A 16,402-nucleotide genomic window follows, 5' to 3' on the forward strand; every position below is an offset into this window, starting at 1 on the left:
GTGCACCCGAGAATGTGGCATTTGCGGAATGCGCCATATTCACATGCTCTCTTTTTATATTATATCTATGTTGTGTAAAGGCTTTGAAATGGAATGTATTCACAGATGCATCAGCCAGATGTCTTGTTGTCGGTCAAGGAGTGTCTCGCTGCGAGCCGTGAGTCACTTTTTTTTTTCTCTGTTTGACAACCAAAAGAATGTTTTTGGGAGGGCCAAAAATGTCGCGTGTGGTTTATTGCATTGACGGGAATTTGTTTGTCTCTCCGCAGCTCTTTTTGTGGATCTGGAGGCTGATTTTCATGCCCGTGTGCCCGTCGTCATCTGCACGGAGAAGAAGAGGTGCGTAGCCCTGCCAGCTGTTGAGTCACCAACTGTCTGACTTTCACCACTTTGCCATGAACTACAACAGGAAAATGAGACAATAGCTCAAAGCAATGTCATGCAACCAATTGTTTCCCCTCCCATCCCAGTGGTCTCATCTGCAAAGTGAGCGCGGGGAATGAAAATGCCTTCCAAACCACCTCTTATCTAGCTTCCCTAGCCAAGCAGGAGAATGTCCTCCCACCGCTGGTTCTTGGACTTCGACGTTGGGCTAAGGTAATGGTCCTCACCAATGATCTCTTTGCAACACAAGAGGGCTGAATGATACATGTCTTGATTTTGTATTTCCTGTAGATCTGTCAAATCGACCATGCGGAGGAGGGTGGGCTACCCCCGTATGTCTTTGCACTCATGGCCATCTACTTTTTACAACAGCGCAAAGAGCCCATCTTGCCGACGTATCTGAACCAAGCGGTTTGTGGCTCATTTTTGTGCCAGATTCGCTTTTCACATTTGACGGTAACGGCGGTCTGTTCCGTTTTTAGATCAAGACCTTTTCGTCGGGCAAGCTTTCAGACTTCAACCTCACGTGTGTCGAGGGTGGGCACTTGCACTGGACTTGCACCTCCTCCGCCAAAGACGCACCGCAGTCACCAGGGGCTGCGTGCATGAAGGGGAAGGTAACAGTCACAATAGAATTACCCCATCTGTCCATTGCTACTCGACTTTCCTGATCAGCGTTATCCCAATTGACTTTGGGCGAAAGACACACACAACACCTTTGGCACTGGCTACCAATCAATTCACAGGACGACTGTGAATGATGTTAAATTTATGAATCGCACACTGCCAGCGGCTCAACAGAATTATCAAGATCAAATTTTATTTTGTATTCAATTGTGTCCCACAAGATGCATCATACAGCATTGATTTGCAGTTGATTTATTCTGTGAGTAAATATACCGCAAACTATGACCCACCAAAAACGAATTTCAAACTTCATTTTATAGCATTACCCATACAAAAAAGTGGACATATTTGACATTGGATCTGTTAAGGACATCAGTTGTCATAATGAGACCTCTGTCATTTGTAAGCTTCCGATTTTTAAAAGTCACTCAGCAGCGCAAAATCACGTGTGGCCAACGCTCTTAATGTCCCACTAACAACCCAGGCTAAATTGAGCTCCTTCCCAACAAAAGATTTTAGGTGTAATGTATCACTTCAACATACTTTCTGGTAGGGCTGTGCAATGAATTGAAATTCAATCACAATCGCGATTATTAGACTCCACGATTACAAAATTGTGCATAACCGTAAAAACACGATTATTAATATGCATTTATATCCAAGGCAATGTGTGTTTACACAAAGAAATTATACTTGAATTTATACATTTGCACATTTTTTTTATTTTATAATAACTAATTTGATCCATTTTGTTTGGTCCAAAAGGAACTTACATAGTCTCAAAGACATTCATTTGTCCTCATATTTTTTTACGTTAAGACATTTTCTTGTTTTGTACTAAAAAAATCGTGATTTAAATGTTAGCAAAACAATCGTGGTTAAATGTTTTTCCATAATCAAGCAGCCCTACTTTGTTGACAGCAGTTACCACTTTCCTATTTGCGAGGGCCTTGACACCATCTTAGGGTGTTGCGGAAGGCGCACGGAAAGGCACAGAGAGCTGTGAATAGGTAAGGATAGGTCCGACAGAACAATCAGTGACCAGCAAATAGGCATTCGCTCCATTCATATTTTGTGTTTCACCATAGTCACTGCACAGTTCAATTGCACCACTATCCTCTATCCGACAGAAGATATACAGTACGAGTTGTTATTTTTGGGTTCATCAATTTCATCAAGTTTGCACGGAACAAAACCTCAAAATCCCAAGGAAATGTCCGCATTGTAAGACATTAGCATGTAAACGGCGGACCCCCTGTATGAAGCTTTCGTTTGACACAATTCAACATGACTTTCTTCTGAAAATGAAACTTGCTCATGTGTTTATCTTTTAGGTTCCACTGGTTTTCCAGAGTCCTCGCCCCCCCGTGGAGATCGGCTTCCTCTGGGTGGAAATGCTCCGCTTCTATTCCCTGGAGTTCAACATGGCCGACAACGTTGTCAGCGTGCGCACCAGTGCTGTCCTCTCCCGGGAGGTAAAAGACTGGCCCAAGAAGCGCATAGCCGTGGAAGGTAAGCAGGATGCTGGAATTTGATCGCGTAGGTGCGAGCGCCGAACACTCACGTCTATGTCTGTCGGTTGCAGACCCTTTCGCTGTCAAGAGGAACGTGGCGCGCTCTGTTAACAGCCAGCAAATGTATGACTACATCATCCATTGCCTCAAAACAACATACAAGTACTTCGCGCTGCCCTTCAACATGCCGGCAGCCAATCACAAGATGGCGGCTCCATGCGCAAAAGAGTCGTGTGAGGACAAGGTGGGCCTCTCAGAGCTAAGTCAGCTGAGCATTCAGTCCCAAAGTAAATGTGAAGAAAATGGCCCCGAAGACTCTGATTGCATCATTGAGGAAGAGGAGGAAATTGAGGAAGGCAGCGACTCCGAAGGGGAGAAGGAAAAGGCCGACTTGGGGAAAAGCAGCTTCTCCGAGGAAGACGAGGACGAAGACGCCGAGGCGCACGGCGGCAGGCGTCACTTGGACAGCTTCACCACGGAGGATGAGGAGATTTTCCCTGTGGACGAGATCTCGGGGGAGGAGCTTTTGTCTGATGAGGAACCGCCGGATTTGGACACACCTGGTTCAAATGATGAAGAGGAGGAAGAGCTGGCGCCTGCTGTCGCCTCACCTCCATGCTTACTGGACACTGTTGAAAATGAGCTCCCAGAAAATAAAAACCACATGCAGGCCACAAGGTCGTATCAATTCAGCAAGCATGCTTTCACCAGAGGAAAGGTAGGTCTATTATTATTATTATTATTATTATCATCATCATTATCATCATAGGTTATTTGTACAAACACCTTTAAATGTACAAATAGAGGTGAGGGGAAAAAAAACATCCGGGTGGGAGAAGACAAAGCTTTCCACTAGTAAACAAAGCCTTCGGTGTTATTTCACAGTGGCAGTGTGAGTGAGAAAACAAGAGAAATGGCATGAATTATGATTTTTGCCTTGTGTCAAAAAGTGTCAAAAAGATGTTGCGCACAGTAACTTCCCTCAAGGGAGACTGAACCTCAGCTGTAGTTTACTTTCCAGGTATGCTGATTCAATAATAAATGTATCAGAAATTCAGACATACAGTGGATGGAAAGTCATTCAAATGGCAGGTTATTGTGATATTAAAAAAAAAGAAAGGAAGGAAAAGACCAAGATGTAATTTTATAGCATTTTACACAATTGTAACCTGTGAAAAAAAAATCAAGAGTGGAAGTAAAAAATGAATCAGATAATGTGGTTGTGCAAGTGTACACATCCTCTTAAAACAGAAATGCGGCTACATTCTTGGAACCAATCACATTTGAACTCGTGTTAATTGGGAGGCAGCACACATTCGCCACCATTTCAAGTGCCTCTCATTAACCTCCGATAAAGTTAAGATGTTCTGACAAGCTAACATTTTTGTCGTCACAATTTACAGGGCAAGTCATGCTGTTTAATTTTGATATTTGATTTAAGGAAATTGGAAAAAATGTACCTTTTGGGGCATATCTTGCGGCGCAACCCCCCCAAAACAATTTTTTGGGGTTATTTATAGTTCAGGACAGGTCAGTGTTGGTTATTCCCATTCTGCCACCCAGAAGTGCCCTGACACCTATTGTTGACAAACATTGTGAGAAGGTCCCAAATGACTAATATTTCCCTCTCATCCGTCCCAGTCACACATGGTTGTGTGCAGCTTGTGCAAGCGCGATGGCCACTTGAAGAAAGATTGTCCAGAGGATTTCAAGAAGGTGGAGCTGCAGCCTTTGCCCCCAATGACAGCGGACTTTCTCATTGTGCTTGACCAAGTCTGTGAGCAGTGTTTTGGTGAGTGCAAACTCGCCACAACCAGTTGCTCCTCTCAGTGTCGATAGTATTATTTTTAGATAATACGCTTTCAGTTAGTTGAAGCTAGAAGTGTGACGTGTGCTCCTGTCCAGTGGACTTTGCCCCGGATGACTTGGAAGTGGCCGTCAGAGAGTGCATCCTGCAAGATCTCGAGACCTTTGTCAGGCGACAGTTCCCTGGTGAAGTAAACCACCATCAGTATTTTTATCCTTAAATTTCAGCGATGTACTTTTTAAACCTGTCGTAGCGGGATGACTTCATTTATTTCTGCCTTGATTTTGCCGGCAGGTGCACGGCTGCAGCTGTTTGGCTCTTCCAAAAATGGTTTTGGCTTCAGGCAGAGTGACCTCGACATCTGTATGGTGCGAGAGGGCCAGGACAACATCGATGTATGCCATCTTATTGTCATATTTACATGGTGTGCTTGGAAAAGAGTGTGAGTGGCGTAGGTGAAACGGTCTGAAAATTTGAAAATGATTATAGTGACCATAATTGTCACTGAAAATAATATAAACAAAGAATTTTTGTGTTTGAAATTAGCGACACTAGGCCCTTTTTGTTCATTACAAACTGGAAAGAGTAACAACTAAAATGAATTTTGTTCCATGCTAAATCCCATGAAATGTACTTAAAGGGGAAGTCAACGTAACATTTTTTTCAAGCATATGTTCTTTGCAAGCCCACTAGTTGAAACAAGGCATTCTGATAAATATTGCATTTGTGGAATAAGAGTTAATCCACCCCTTTTTAGCCATTTGAGGGGGCGGCCATTTTGTCACTTCTGTCGACTGAAAATGACATCACAACTGCTCAGGGCTCAGGTAACGACCAATCACGGCTTACCCGTTTTCTGAAACTAGGCCGTAACTGGTTGTTACCTGAGCCCTGAACAACTATGGTGTCATTTTCAGTCGACAGAGGTGACAAAATGGCCGCCCCCTGAGATGGCTAAAAGCGTGTGGATTTTACTGCTTAACTCATATTCCCCATCGCAATATTAATCAGATTTCATTCACGTTTCATTCAACTAGTGCTCTGCTGGGAACATATTCTTGAAAAAAATATGTTTGGGTTGATTTCCACTTTAAAATGACTGTGCTATATTTTACTTTGAGTAAATATGCCTTCCATCACAGAGATGACTCAGATGTTTTGATGTTACTGTGTTATGGGATCGTCACCCGTACTAGAATCTCCGATACAAAACAATTACTTTGCTTCAAATTTGTCTCCTCAGGATGTTGACTGCATCAATATAATTGAGCGTCTTGCAAAGCTTCTGAGGAAACACCCCGGTGAGAAGCATTTGACCCTCGTTCAAGTTGTACGTGTTGTTGTTGTTGGTTTTTTTTTTTGTGTGTCTCATCGTCTACTCTGTCCTCAAAGATTTGAGGAACATCCTGCCAATTACGACTGCCAAAGTCCCCATTGTGAAGTTCTACCATGTCCGCACCGGTCTGGAGGGAGACATAAGCCTTTACAATAGACTGGTAGGAACTTCACAGCATTTTGTTTCCTACTAGAGTGTCAATTGCACGCAATTCGAGGTTTGGTTTCACCCACAGGCTCTGCACAACACGCGGCTGCTAGCGTTATACGCCGCCATTGACAGGAGAGTGAAGATCCTCTGTTATGTCATGAAAGTGTTTGCAAAGGTCTGTGTGCGACAGACTACGAGCCGCCATTGAAATGTTGCCACGTTTGCCTAATTGTGATGGCGTTTGATTCCAGATTTGTGACATTGGGGATGCTTCGCGTGGCAGTCTCTCGTCTTACGCCTACACCCTCATGGTTCTCTTCTTCCTGCAGCAGAGGGATCCACCTCTTATACCGGTGCTACAGGAGGTACATTTGAGCAGAATTCTGAATGACAAATGAGTGTCTTATTCGTTCGTGGTTGCGTTTTGCATTCCTGCTAAAATTATACCCGCAGTGAACATTTCTTTTGTTTTTGTATTTTCCAATTAATTTCATAAATGAGCCTTCAGGGTTTAATTTAGATATTAGTATAATAATATATTTTTTAAATATAGTAATATATGGTTACAGTCCGGCCGTACAGGAGATCAAACAGTCATTTGGGAATTGTAGTTTACTTTATTACACAATACGCATTGTGACATTTTTTTATTATCTTAAACAGCACACATATTCTGTTAATATTTAAAAAAAAAAAAAAAAGAATAACTTAAGTAAAACAAAGCAATTTTCAAATGGTAAAAACTCACTACCACGCTCTAAAAACTACTAGTTAAAACTAAAATAAAAAAAAAAAAAGGCAAAATAAAAGCTAAGTGTGATGAAAAATTCAGAACTATAACCCTGGCCCGCACTTGAAACTTTTGCTAAACAAATTAGCATGAAGCTATCACACTTTTATAATCCAAACTTGATATGGTTTGGTTGAATCCACAACCTGAAATTCTTTGTTTTATATTAACTTTTACTGTAAACTTCAACAGGGAGCTCCAATAAACAGTTTGAAGCAAGCCCTGTTCACTGACTGCCACCATAGCTAACGCTCGTAACTGGGGTTTTTGCTCGCAACTCAAGACCCCAAAAAGAAAAAAAAAACCCATCCGAGCAGTGTCTCATAACTTGGAAAAACTCAACCTTTTTGTTTTTGCAGCTTTATGACGGTGACAAGAAGCCCGAGGTCTTAGCTGATGGCTGGAATGTGTATTTCTTTGACGACTTAAAAACACTGGTCAGTATCCTGTGTACACTTGCTCGTGTCCACGTTGTACCCCGCTAACTACTCATTGTTGCTGGACCCGCAGCCCAGTCGGTGGCCACAGTACGGGAAGAACACAGAGACGGTGGGGGAACTGTGGCTCGGCCTCCTTCGCTTCTACACGGAGGACTTTGACTTTAAGGAGCATGTGGTGTGCACGCGTCAGAAAGCCCGTCTCACCACCTTTAACAAGCAGTGGACGTCCAAATACATCGTCATCGAAGGTCAGTAGGTGCCGCAGAAGTCGGCAGGAGTGCGGATTTGACTTCAACAGCACAATTTCACGTCATTCAACAGCCTTTCAAATGCGTCAAATTTATCCGACTTGATATTTCTCCTACAAGGTACAGGAAGAACTATGTAAGATTAAAAAAAAAATGTTTCCATTGTCTTTCTTTGCAATTCCCAAACATTTTTTATTCCTAAAGGCAAATGATCTTTTTGCATTAGTACTCTACTACATATTTTGAATATAATAGAAGAATATGTCATTGAGCTTAGCTGTCAAGTTGAATTTGGTGCTTTGTTGACCATCGACTCTTTTTGCACTGCAGATCCGTTTGACCTCAATCACAATCTTGGTGCCGGGCTGTCCAGGAAAAGTAAGGTCCTTTCACTGATTTTTATGTTTTGTTGATGTTGTCTCTCAAATATGTCTCTTCTGTAACTATTGTTCTTTATATCCATGAATGCAGTGACCAATTTCATCATGAAGGCTTTCATCAATGGCAGAACTGTGTTTGGCACCCCCGTGAAGGCGTTTCCTCCTGAGTACCCCCGTCAGATGGTTGGTATTTGCCATTTCAATCTTGTAGTCTTCAACATGTGCTGGTATCGCCGTATGATAGACAGCAAAATATGAAAGCGATGTAGTTGGACATGCACTTATCCTGTTACCAGGCCACTTTGGTCACAGGCTGCATTCCTAACCATTTGTCCTCGATCAGCTTTTTCACTTTGGTGATAATCCTTGTTAAAGTCTTAGGAGGACATTTTCATTGTTTTCAAATTTAAAGGGTAAGTCAACCCCCAAATGTTGTTTTGTCTACAATATTAAGTTCTATGTAGACCCACTAGTTGAAACATGGTATTCTGATTAATATTGCAACAACATGTGCAACATGAGCAAAATCCACCCGTTTTTGTCCATCGCTGGGTTCGGCCATTTTGCCACTTTCTGTCGACTAAAAATAACATCACAGTTGCTCAGGTAAAGGATTGTTCAGCCAAGACGCCCATTGTGATTTTTTTGCAAAATTATGAAATGTCTTAAAGGCAAAAATAATGAATGAATAAATAAAATACTAGAATAAAGATGAACATATCTCAATTGTGAGTTTGAGATGTCATTTTTAGTCAACAGAACGTGACAAAATGGCCGCCCCCTGAGTTGGATATAAATCGGTGGATTTTGCTGTGTTTGGACTAGCGGAGGCACATTGAATATATATATATATATATATATATATATATATATATATGTATATATAATATATATGTATATATTATATATATATATTATATATGATATATATATGATATATATATTATGATATATATATATTATATATATATCATATATATATATATATATATATATATATATATATATATATATATATATATATATATATATATCATATATACACATAAAACTGCATTTATTTTTAGTTCATTTCGGTTATTTATATATATATATAGATTTGCCCAGGTGCTAACTTGAATTTGTTGTCTTCACACATTCCCCAGGAGTACTTTTTTGACCCCCAAGTCCTCACCGAGGGAGAAGTGGCTCCCAACGACCGCTGCTGCCGCATCTGTGGCAAGATCGGTCACTTTATGAAAGACTGCCCCATGCGCAGGAAGTGAGTGTCGCTCGTTACCGGCTCGGAAGTGAAAGAACTGGTACACAAGTGTTTTTTTTGGGGGGGTCGTTTGTTTTTTGCGTTGCGCAGGTCCAGGCACAGGCATGACTCTGAGAGAAGGCTGGACGGCATGCGTGAGCGAGCGGACACGGGAGAGGACCTGGCATCCAGACACAAAAGTGAACACTGGCGGTGGCGGGACGCTCCGGAGCCGCGCTGCTGCTTCCTGTGTGGATCCAGCGCTCACATCAAGAAGGACTGTCAACTCTACAGAGGCCCGCCCGCAGGTTCGTTGCATCTTTTTGTTGTTTAAGAGATCCTGAATTTTTTTTCATGGCACACAGTACACACTCAAAGTCACAGATACTACAGTAGAACATGAAGATGGTGACCACAAGTGGACAAAAATAATACCAGTAACTCACACGCACAATATTGTGTTTAATAATACAAAATTCATTTTTATTTGTAACAATACTTTACGCTAAAAATATTAGATAGCTACAGCCACACCCCCAAATTGTCCCAGTGGAGAGCGTTTACCTTTTTTCCATCTTGTCTCACAGGAATCATGAAAATGGAAAACTTCCCTTCGACCTCATCAGGCCTCTTGAGGAATTTTAGAGACAAACAAGTATGATTTTAATTTTAAGTCAGTGGCTATGTTTACATGGACAAAATTTCTTTAATCCGATCAGTCGGATTAAAATTATGATCGTATGCACTGTTTTCATGGACACTAATAAAAATATTGATCCGATTAGGACTAGCATGTTCGCGCCTCATGCTTTTGATCAGAACAAATGTTTTTGACGTGCAGATTGACCAAAAAGAAGAGGAAGCCATAGCGACTTCGGTGTCAACAAAACATCACTCCGTTCATTTCTACTTTAAACGTTGGCGGTATTTCACATATTTTTCTCGTTACGTCGAGTTCACACTTCCTAATGGAGCTGCAAATGTACAATTTAAGTCTTGCGCCCGCCATGTCTTTTGCTCACTCGGCTTCTGGGAATAACAGAAACGTGGATACTGACGTCACAGACATGCACGGTAAAGACGGTTTGTTGCGAAATTTCATGCACGCCAATCGGATTAACAATATAACATGACATAAACTACTTCTCTCGTTTGGAATAAAATCTTGATCGGAATAGGTTTGACGGGGTCAGAATATTCCGATCGGGGTGTGTACACGAAGCGTTTTTAATCTGATCAGATATTTAATCCGAACAAATGCGTCCATGAAAATGTAGCCAGTGAATAGTATGCACGCATTTTTGGACATTGTTTTGTGTTGAATTTCCCTTCTGCAGAGTACGCCGTTAAAAGATGAGAACAAAAGGCATCAACACGTGTCGCTAAGTCCACAAGCGGGTATGACTTTGTCCATTTCAAATTCTGAATTACACTGACATTTTTTCATACAAAACTGCCTCTGAACTCGCATGTTGAATTGTCTCCTGTCATGCGAGACATAAGCTAGGCAAGTATCAAAGATTTCATTCAATTTGCACAATATTAAGCCTCGCTCAATCCCTGCAGAAACTCAGGATGAATGAGACCAAGTCTGTTGTCTGCTTGTTGCTCTCAAATTTGCTTCAGACGTTACAGTTTAAATCCATGATGGTAAGCCGGCATCCAATCAAATAATAATCGATAATCAAAAAGAGAACACTTATTTTTTCAATTTTTCTTATTTTTACGTGAAGGGTGTTGCTGCGTTACAGACATCGCATTAATGTGAAAATGACAAAATTTTGTAAAGTGTTTTTCACAGGACATCGCCGATATTTTAGTCGATGAACGGGGTCAAAGTTTGACCGACTCAACCATTATTACCTCGTATCTCGGAGCAAGTTCAGACTCATTTTGCTTATGGCGGGTCACAAATAGACATTCCATGAGAAAATGCAATTGACCGTCAGGCGGAAACCTACTGTCCATATTTCATAGTTCAAATATCCCAATTTTAAGAATTAATAATAGCTTGAGAACTAATCCATTAACTCTGCGACATACGGCGCATCGGCTATCTGGTCTCGAGAAGGTTTTTAAGAAATGTTCTCTGCTTGTTGTTCAGGCAGTTTAGCGACCCGCAATTTGGGTCGCTCCAGTCACAGGAAGAGCCCGGTGGAGTGACCAGTGGCCGCACGAACCCGCTGAAGTTCTACTTGTGTCCAGGCAGACGCCGACCCGCCCCGGAAACCCCGTCAGTCTGAACAGGGGACTGTTGGCCCGACAGCAAGGAGCCCTTTTCAAAGCCAAAGCCAGGACGCCTTGACTTGAAGCCATCTTGGGCCTTTTTTTGTTTTGTTTTGTTTTAAAGTTTTTTGTTTCTTTTTCTTCCCCATTTTAACATTTTCATTTTAACAAGTTGGATCATATATACACCATGTCTTTGACAGTCAATCAGATGTTGTTTTTTTTAAACCAAATTCAGTGGCAAAATAGTACGCCAACTAGATCTTGGTCTGGCCTACGAAAGCATGCAATTTTGATTTCTATTAATTTTGTACTGTTTGCCATGAGCATGCTGATTTCTTTATCTCTATTTATATTGATGTTTCAATGGTGAAACGAGCATAACTTTTACCTGGCCACGTTTCTTTTTTTTAATTTATATTCCTGTAATGTTTTAAACTTGATTTGTCCTTTGCACTGATACCCACAAGCTCATTTCCCCGTCTGCTTTAAAAGTTGCTAACAAGCAGCTTTCTCTGCGTGTAGATGTGTATATATTTTAGGATCATTGTTTCATTTTAAGAGACTGCTGGTCCGCCTATTTTATAAACAAAACACGCAGACCCGACCACCCTCACACTTTGGAGCAAGCTATCACAAGCTAATTAAAATGGTCGAGCTGGATGCAACAATGCTAAAGGCCAAAATTTAGAAACGTAATCAATGAAGTCTATTTATGTGACTCAAAGGTACAATTTTGTTGAGAGACACACATTGGAAGCTGCACTGTGAGGGTCCAGACCCTCAGTTTTTGTTGCTGCTAGATGTTTAAAAAACACACAAAAAAATCAAAATCAAAAACAGCTTGTCACTCATAGACGCTCTAGCTTCATTGCGGTTGTGATGTAAGTTTGAATTTTATGAAAGAATGTGGTTGATATTGTGAACTATTGTTTGTTTTTGAAGATCACAGCCGTACTGTTTCTTTTCGTGTCGGACTTGACTGGTTGATGTTCAGTTTGCCGTTCGCAGGCCCGCTCGACCTTCCAGGTTCGGCTTTGCAGTCCATTTTAGTCATTAAATCCAAACCAAATCCCAACGGTTTCCTGACATGTTTTTTCTTCCAGAACACTCATCTTGATTGCAAATGCTTTTATAGGCAGGTGCAATGCAAAACATTTTAACGTTGTGGAAATTGAATTTATTTCAGTAGTTCTGTTTAAAAAAACAAAACATTTGCATTATATTGACTACCAACAGTGAAATACGGTTCTGGTTTGAAACCCGTACCAAGTTTGAAACCCTAGTTAGAAACGCTAATCCGAGTTTGAAACCTTACTTTGAAACCCTAAATCTAGATTGAAACCCTACTTTGAAACCCTAACCCTAGTTTGAAACCCTACTTTGAAACCCTAACCCTAGTTTCAAACCCTTAACCCTAGTATGAAACATTACTTATAAACACTAACCCTAGTTTGAAACCCTACTTTGAAACCCAAAATCTAGATTGAAACCCTACCTTGAAACCCTAACCCTAGTTTGAAACCTTACGTTGGAACGCTAATCCTAGTTTGAAACCCTACTTTGAAACCCAAAATCTAGATTGAAACCATACTTTAAAAACCCTAACCCTAGTTTGAAACCCTACTTTGAAACCCAAAATCTAGATTGAAACCATACTTTAAAAACCCTAACCCTAGTTTGAAACCCTACTTTGAAACCCAAAATCTAGATTGAAACCATACTTTAAAAACCCTAACCCTAGTTTGAAACCCTACGTTGGAACGCTAACCCTAGTTTGAAACCCTACTTTGAAACCCAAAATCGAGATTGAAACCCTACGTTGGAACGCTAACCCTAGTTTGAAACCCTACTTTGAAACCCAAAATCTAGATTGAAACCCTACTTTGAAACCCTAACCCTAGTTTGAGACCCTATGTTGGAAAGCTAACCCTAGTTTGAAACCCTACTTTGAAACCCTAACCCTAGTTTAAAACCCTTAACCCTAGTATGAAACATTACTTATAAACGCTAACCCTAGTTTGAAACCCTACTTTGAAACCCAAAATCTAGATTGAAACCATACTTTAAAAACCCTAACCCTAGTTTGAAACCCTACTTTGAAACCCAAAATCTAGATTGAAACCATACTTTAAAAACCCTAACCCTAGTTTGAAACCCTACTTTGAAACCCAAAATCGAGATTGAAACCCTACTTTGAAACCCAAAATCTAGATTGAAACCCTACTTTGAAACCCTAACCCTAGTTTGAAACCCTAACCCTAGTTTGAGACCCTACGTTGGAACGCTAACCCTAGTTTGAAACCCCACTTTGAAACCCTAACCCTAGTTTGAGACCCTACGTTGGAACGCTAACCCTAGTTTGAAACCTTACTGAAACCCCAAATCTAGATTGAAACGCTAACCCTAGTTTTAAACCCTACTTTGAAACCCAAAATCTAGTTTGAAACCTTACTTTGAAACCCTAACCCTAGTTTGAGCCCCTACGTTGGAACGCTAACCCTAGTTTGAAACCCTAACGCTAATTTAAAACCCTAGTTTGAAACCCTAGCGCTAATTTGAAACCCTAGTTTGAAACCCTAACCCTAGTTTGAAACCCTAGTTTGAAACCCTAACCCTAGTTTGAAACCCTAGTTTGAAACCCTAACCCTAGTTTGAAACCCTAGTTTGAAACCCTAACCCTAGTTTGAAACCCTAGTTTGAAACCCTAAACCTAGTTTGAGACCCTAAGCCTAGTTTGAAACCCTAGTTTGAAACCCTAACGCTAATTTGAAACCCTAGTTTGAAACCCTAACCCTAGTTTGAAACCCTAGTTTGAAACCCTAACCCTAGTTTGAAACCTTAGTTTGAAACCCTAACCCTAGTTTGAAACCCTAACCCTAGTTTGAAACCCTAACCCTAGTTTGAAACCCTAATTTGAAACCCTAGCGCTAATTTGAAACCCTAGTTTGAAACCCTAACCCTAGTTTGAAACCCTAACGCTTATTTGAAACCCTACTTTGAAACCCTAATGCTAATTTGAAACCCTAGTTTGAAACCCTAACCCTAGTTTGGAACCCTAGTTTGAAACCCTAACCCTCGTTTGAAACCGTAGTTTGAAACCCTAACCCTAGTTTGAAACCCTAGTTTGAAACCCTAACCCTAGTTTGAAACCCTACTTTGAAACCCAAAATCTAGATTGAAACCATACTTTAAAAACCCTAACCCTAGTTTGAAACCCTACTTTGAAACCCAAAATCGAGATTGAAACCCTACTTTGAAACCCAAAATCTAGATTGAAACCCTACTTTGAAACCCTAACCCTAGTTTGAAACCCTAACCCTAGTTTGAGACCCTACGTTGGAACGCTAACCCTAGTTTGAAACCCCACTTTGAAACCCTAACCCTAGTTTGAGACCCTACGTTGGAACGCTAACCCTAGTTTGAAACCTTACTTTGAAACCCCAAATCTAGATTGAAACGCTAACCCTAGTTTTAAACCCTACTTTGAAACCCAAAATCTAGTTTGAAACCTTACTTTGAAACCCTAACCCTAGTTTGAGCCCCTACGTTGGAACGCTAACCCTAGTTTGAAACCCTAACGCTAATTTAAAACCCTAGTTTGAAACCCTAGCGCTAATTTGAAACCCTAGTTTGAAACCCTAACCCTAGTTTGAAACCCTAGTTTGAAACCCTAACCCTAGTTTGAAACCCTAGTTTGAAACCCTAACCCTAGTTTGAAACCCTAGTTTGAAACCCTAACCCTAGTTTGAAACCCTAGTTTGAAACCCTAAACCTAGTTTGAGACCCTAACCCTAGTTTGAAACCCTAGTTTGAAACCCTAACGCTAATTTGAAACCCTAGTTTGAAACCCTAACCCTAGTTTGAAACCCTAGTTTGAAACCCTAACCCTAGTTTGAAACCTTAGTTTGAAACACTAACCCTAGTTTGAAACCCTAACCCTAGTTTGAAACCCTAATTTGAAACCCTAGCGCTAATTTGAAACCCTAGTTTGAAACCCTAACCCTAGTTTGAAACCCTAACCCTAGCTTGAAACCCTAGTTTGAAACCCTAGTTTGAAACCCTAGTTTGAGACCCTAACCCTAGTTTGAAACCCTAGTTTGAAGCCCTAACCCTAGTTTGAAACCCTAGTTTGAAACCCTAACCCTAGTTTGAGACCCTAACCCTAATTTGAAACCCTAGTTTGAAACCCTAACCCTAGTTTGAGACCCTAACCCTAATTTGAAACCCTAGTCTGAAACCCTAGTTTGAAACCTTAACCCTAGTTTGAAACCCTAACGCTAATTTGAAACCCTAGTTTGAAACCCTAACCCTAGTTTGAAACCCTAACCCTAGTTTGAGACCCTAACCCTAATTTGAAACCCTAGTTTGAAACCCTAGTTTGAAACCTTAACCCTAGTTTGAAATCCTAACCCTGGTTTGAAACCCTAGTTTGAAACCCTAACCCTAGTTTGAAACCCTAGTTTGAAACCCTAACCCTATTTTGAAACCCTAGTTTGAAACCCTAACACTAGTTTGAAACCCTAACCCTAGTTTGAAACCCTAACGCTAATTTGAAACCCTAGTTTGAAACCCTAACCGTAGTTTGAAACCCTAGTTTGAAACCCTAACCCTAGTTTGAAACCCTAGTTTGAAACCCTAGTTTGAAACCCTAACCCTAGTTTGAAACCCTAGTTTGAAACCCTAACCCTAGTTTGAGACCCTAACCCTAATTTGAAACCCTAGTTTGAAACACTAACGCTAATTTGAAACCCTAGTTTGAAACCCTAACCCTAGTGTGAAACCCTTGTTTGAAACCCTAACCCTAGTTTGAAACCCTAGTTTGAAACCCTAACCCTAGTTTGAAACCCTAATCCTAGCTTGAAACCCTAGTTTGAAACCCTAACCCTAGTTTGAAACCCTAACCCTAGCTTGAAACCCTAGTTTGAAACCCTAGTTTGAAACCCTAGTTTGAGACCCTAACCCTAGTTTGAAACCCTAGTTTGAAGCCCTAACCCTAGTTTGAAACCCTAGTTTGAAACCCTAACCCTAGTTTGAGACCCTAACCCTAATTTGAAACCCTAGTTTGAAACCCTAACCCTAGTTTGAGACCCTAACCCTAATTTGAAACCCTAGTTTGAAACCCTAGTTTGAAACCCTAACCCTAGTTTGAAACCCTAGTTTGAAACCCTAACCCTAGTTTGAGACCCTAACCCTAGTTTGAAACCCTAGTTTGAAACCCTAACGCTAATTTGAAACCAGAGTTTGAAACCCTAACCCT

At 40.9% G+C, this 16,402-nt stretch overlaps 1 protein-coding gene across 2 annotated transcripts in view; it reads left to right on the forward strand.

The window, feature by feature from the left end:
• tut7 (terminal uridylyl transferase 7) overlaps window positions 1–12,220 on the forward strand; it is an 18,262-nt gene extending 6,042 nt beyond the window's left edge. The window contains exons 7-29 of one of the 2 annotated variants that reach the window (XM_086030787.1): window positions 106–157; window positions 270–339; window positions 471–597; window positions 676–795; window positions 867–1,001; window positions 2,346–2,523; window positions 2,597–3,243; window positions 4,167–4,317; window positions 4,431–4,517; window positions 4,627–4,727; window positions 5,576–5,633; window positions 5,725–5,828; window positions 5,904–5,993; window positions 6,070–6,183; window positions 6,968–7,045; window positions 7,119–7,296; window positions 7,627–7,674; window positions 7,768–7,859; window positions 8,822–8,937; window positions 9,028–9,224; window positions 9,504–9,571; window positions 10,254–10,314; window positions 11,021–12,220. In XM_086030787.1, the coding sequence (XP_085886913.1) occupies window positions 106–157; window positions 270–339; window positions 471–597; window positions 676–795; window positions 867–1,001; window positions 2,346–2,523; window positions 2,597–3,243; window positions 4,167–4,317; window positions 4,431–4,517; window positions 4,627–4,727; window positions 5,576–5,633; window positions 5,725–5,828; window positions 5,904–5,993; window positions 6,070–6,183; window positions 6,968–7,045; window positions 7,119–7,296; window positions 7,627–7,674; window positions 7,768–7,859; window positions 8,822–8,937; window positions 9,028–9,224; window positions 9,504–9,571; window positions 10,254–10,314; window positions 11,021–11,079 (2,931 nt within the window). In that variant the 3' untranslated portion in view covers window positions 11,080–12,220. The remainder of the gene's footprint in view (window positions 1–105; window positions 158–269; window positions 340–470; window positions 598–675; window positions 796–866; window positions 1,002–2,345; window positions 2,524–2,596; window positions 3,244–4,166; window positions 4,318–4,430; window positions 4,518–4,626; window positions 4,728–5,575; window positions 5,634–5,724; window positions 5,829–5,903; window positions 5,994–6,069; window positions 6,184–6,967; window positions 7,046–7,118; window positions 7,297–7,626; window positions 7,675–7,767; window positions 7,860–8,821; window positions 8,938–9,027; window positions 9,225–9,503; window positions 9,572–10,253; window positions 10,315–11,020) is intronic. The other variant, XM_086030788.1, reaches the window with a different exon arrangement.
• The last annotated feature ends 4,182 nt before the right edge of the window (window positions 12,221–16,402 follow it).

Source organism: Filicampus tigris, chromosome 5 (assembly GCF_054856515.1).
Source record: "Filicampus tigris isolate MCC_2025a chromosome 5, RoL_Ftig_1.0, whole genome shotgun sequence".
NCBI lineage: Eukaryota > Metazoa > Chordata > Actinopteri > Syngnathiformes > Syngnathidae > Filicampus > Filicampus tigris.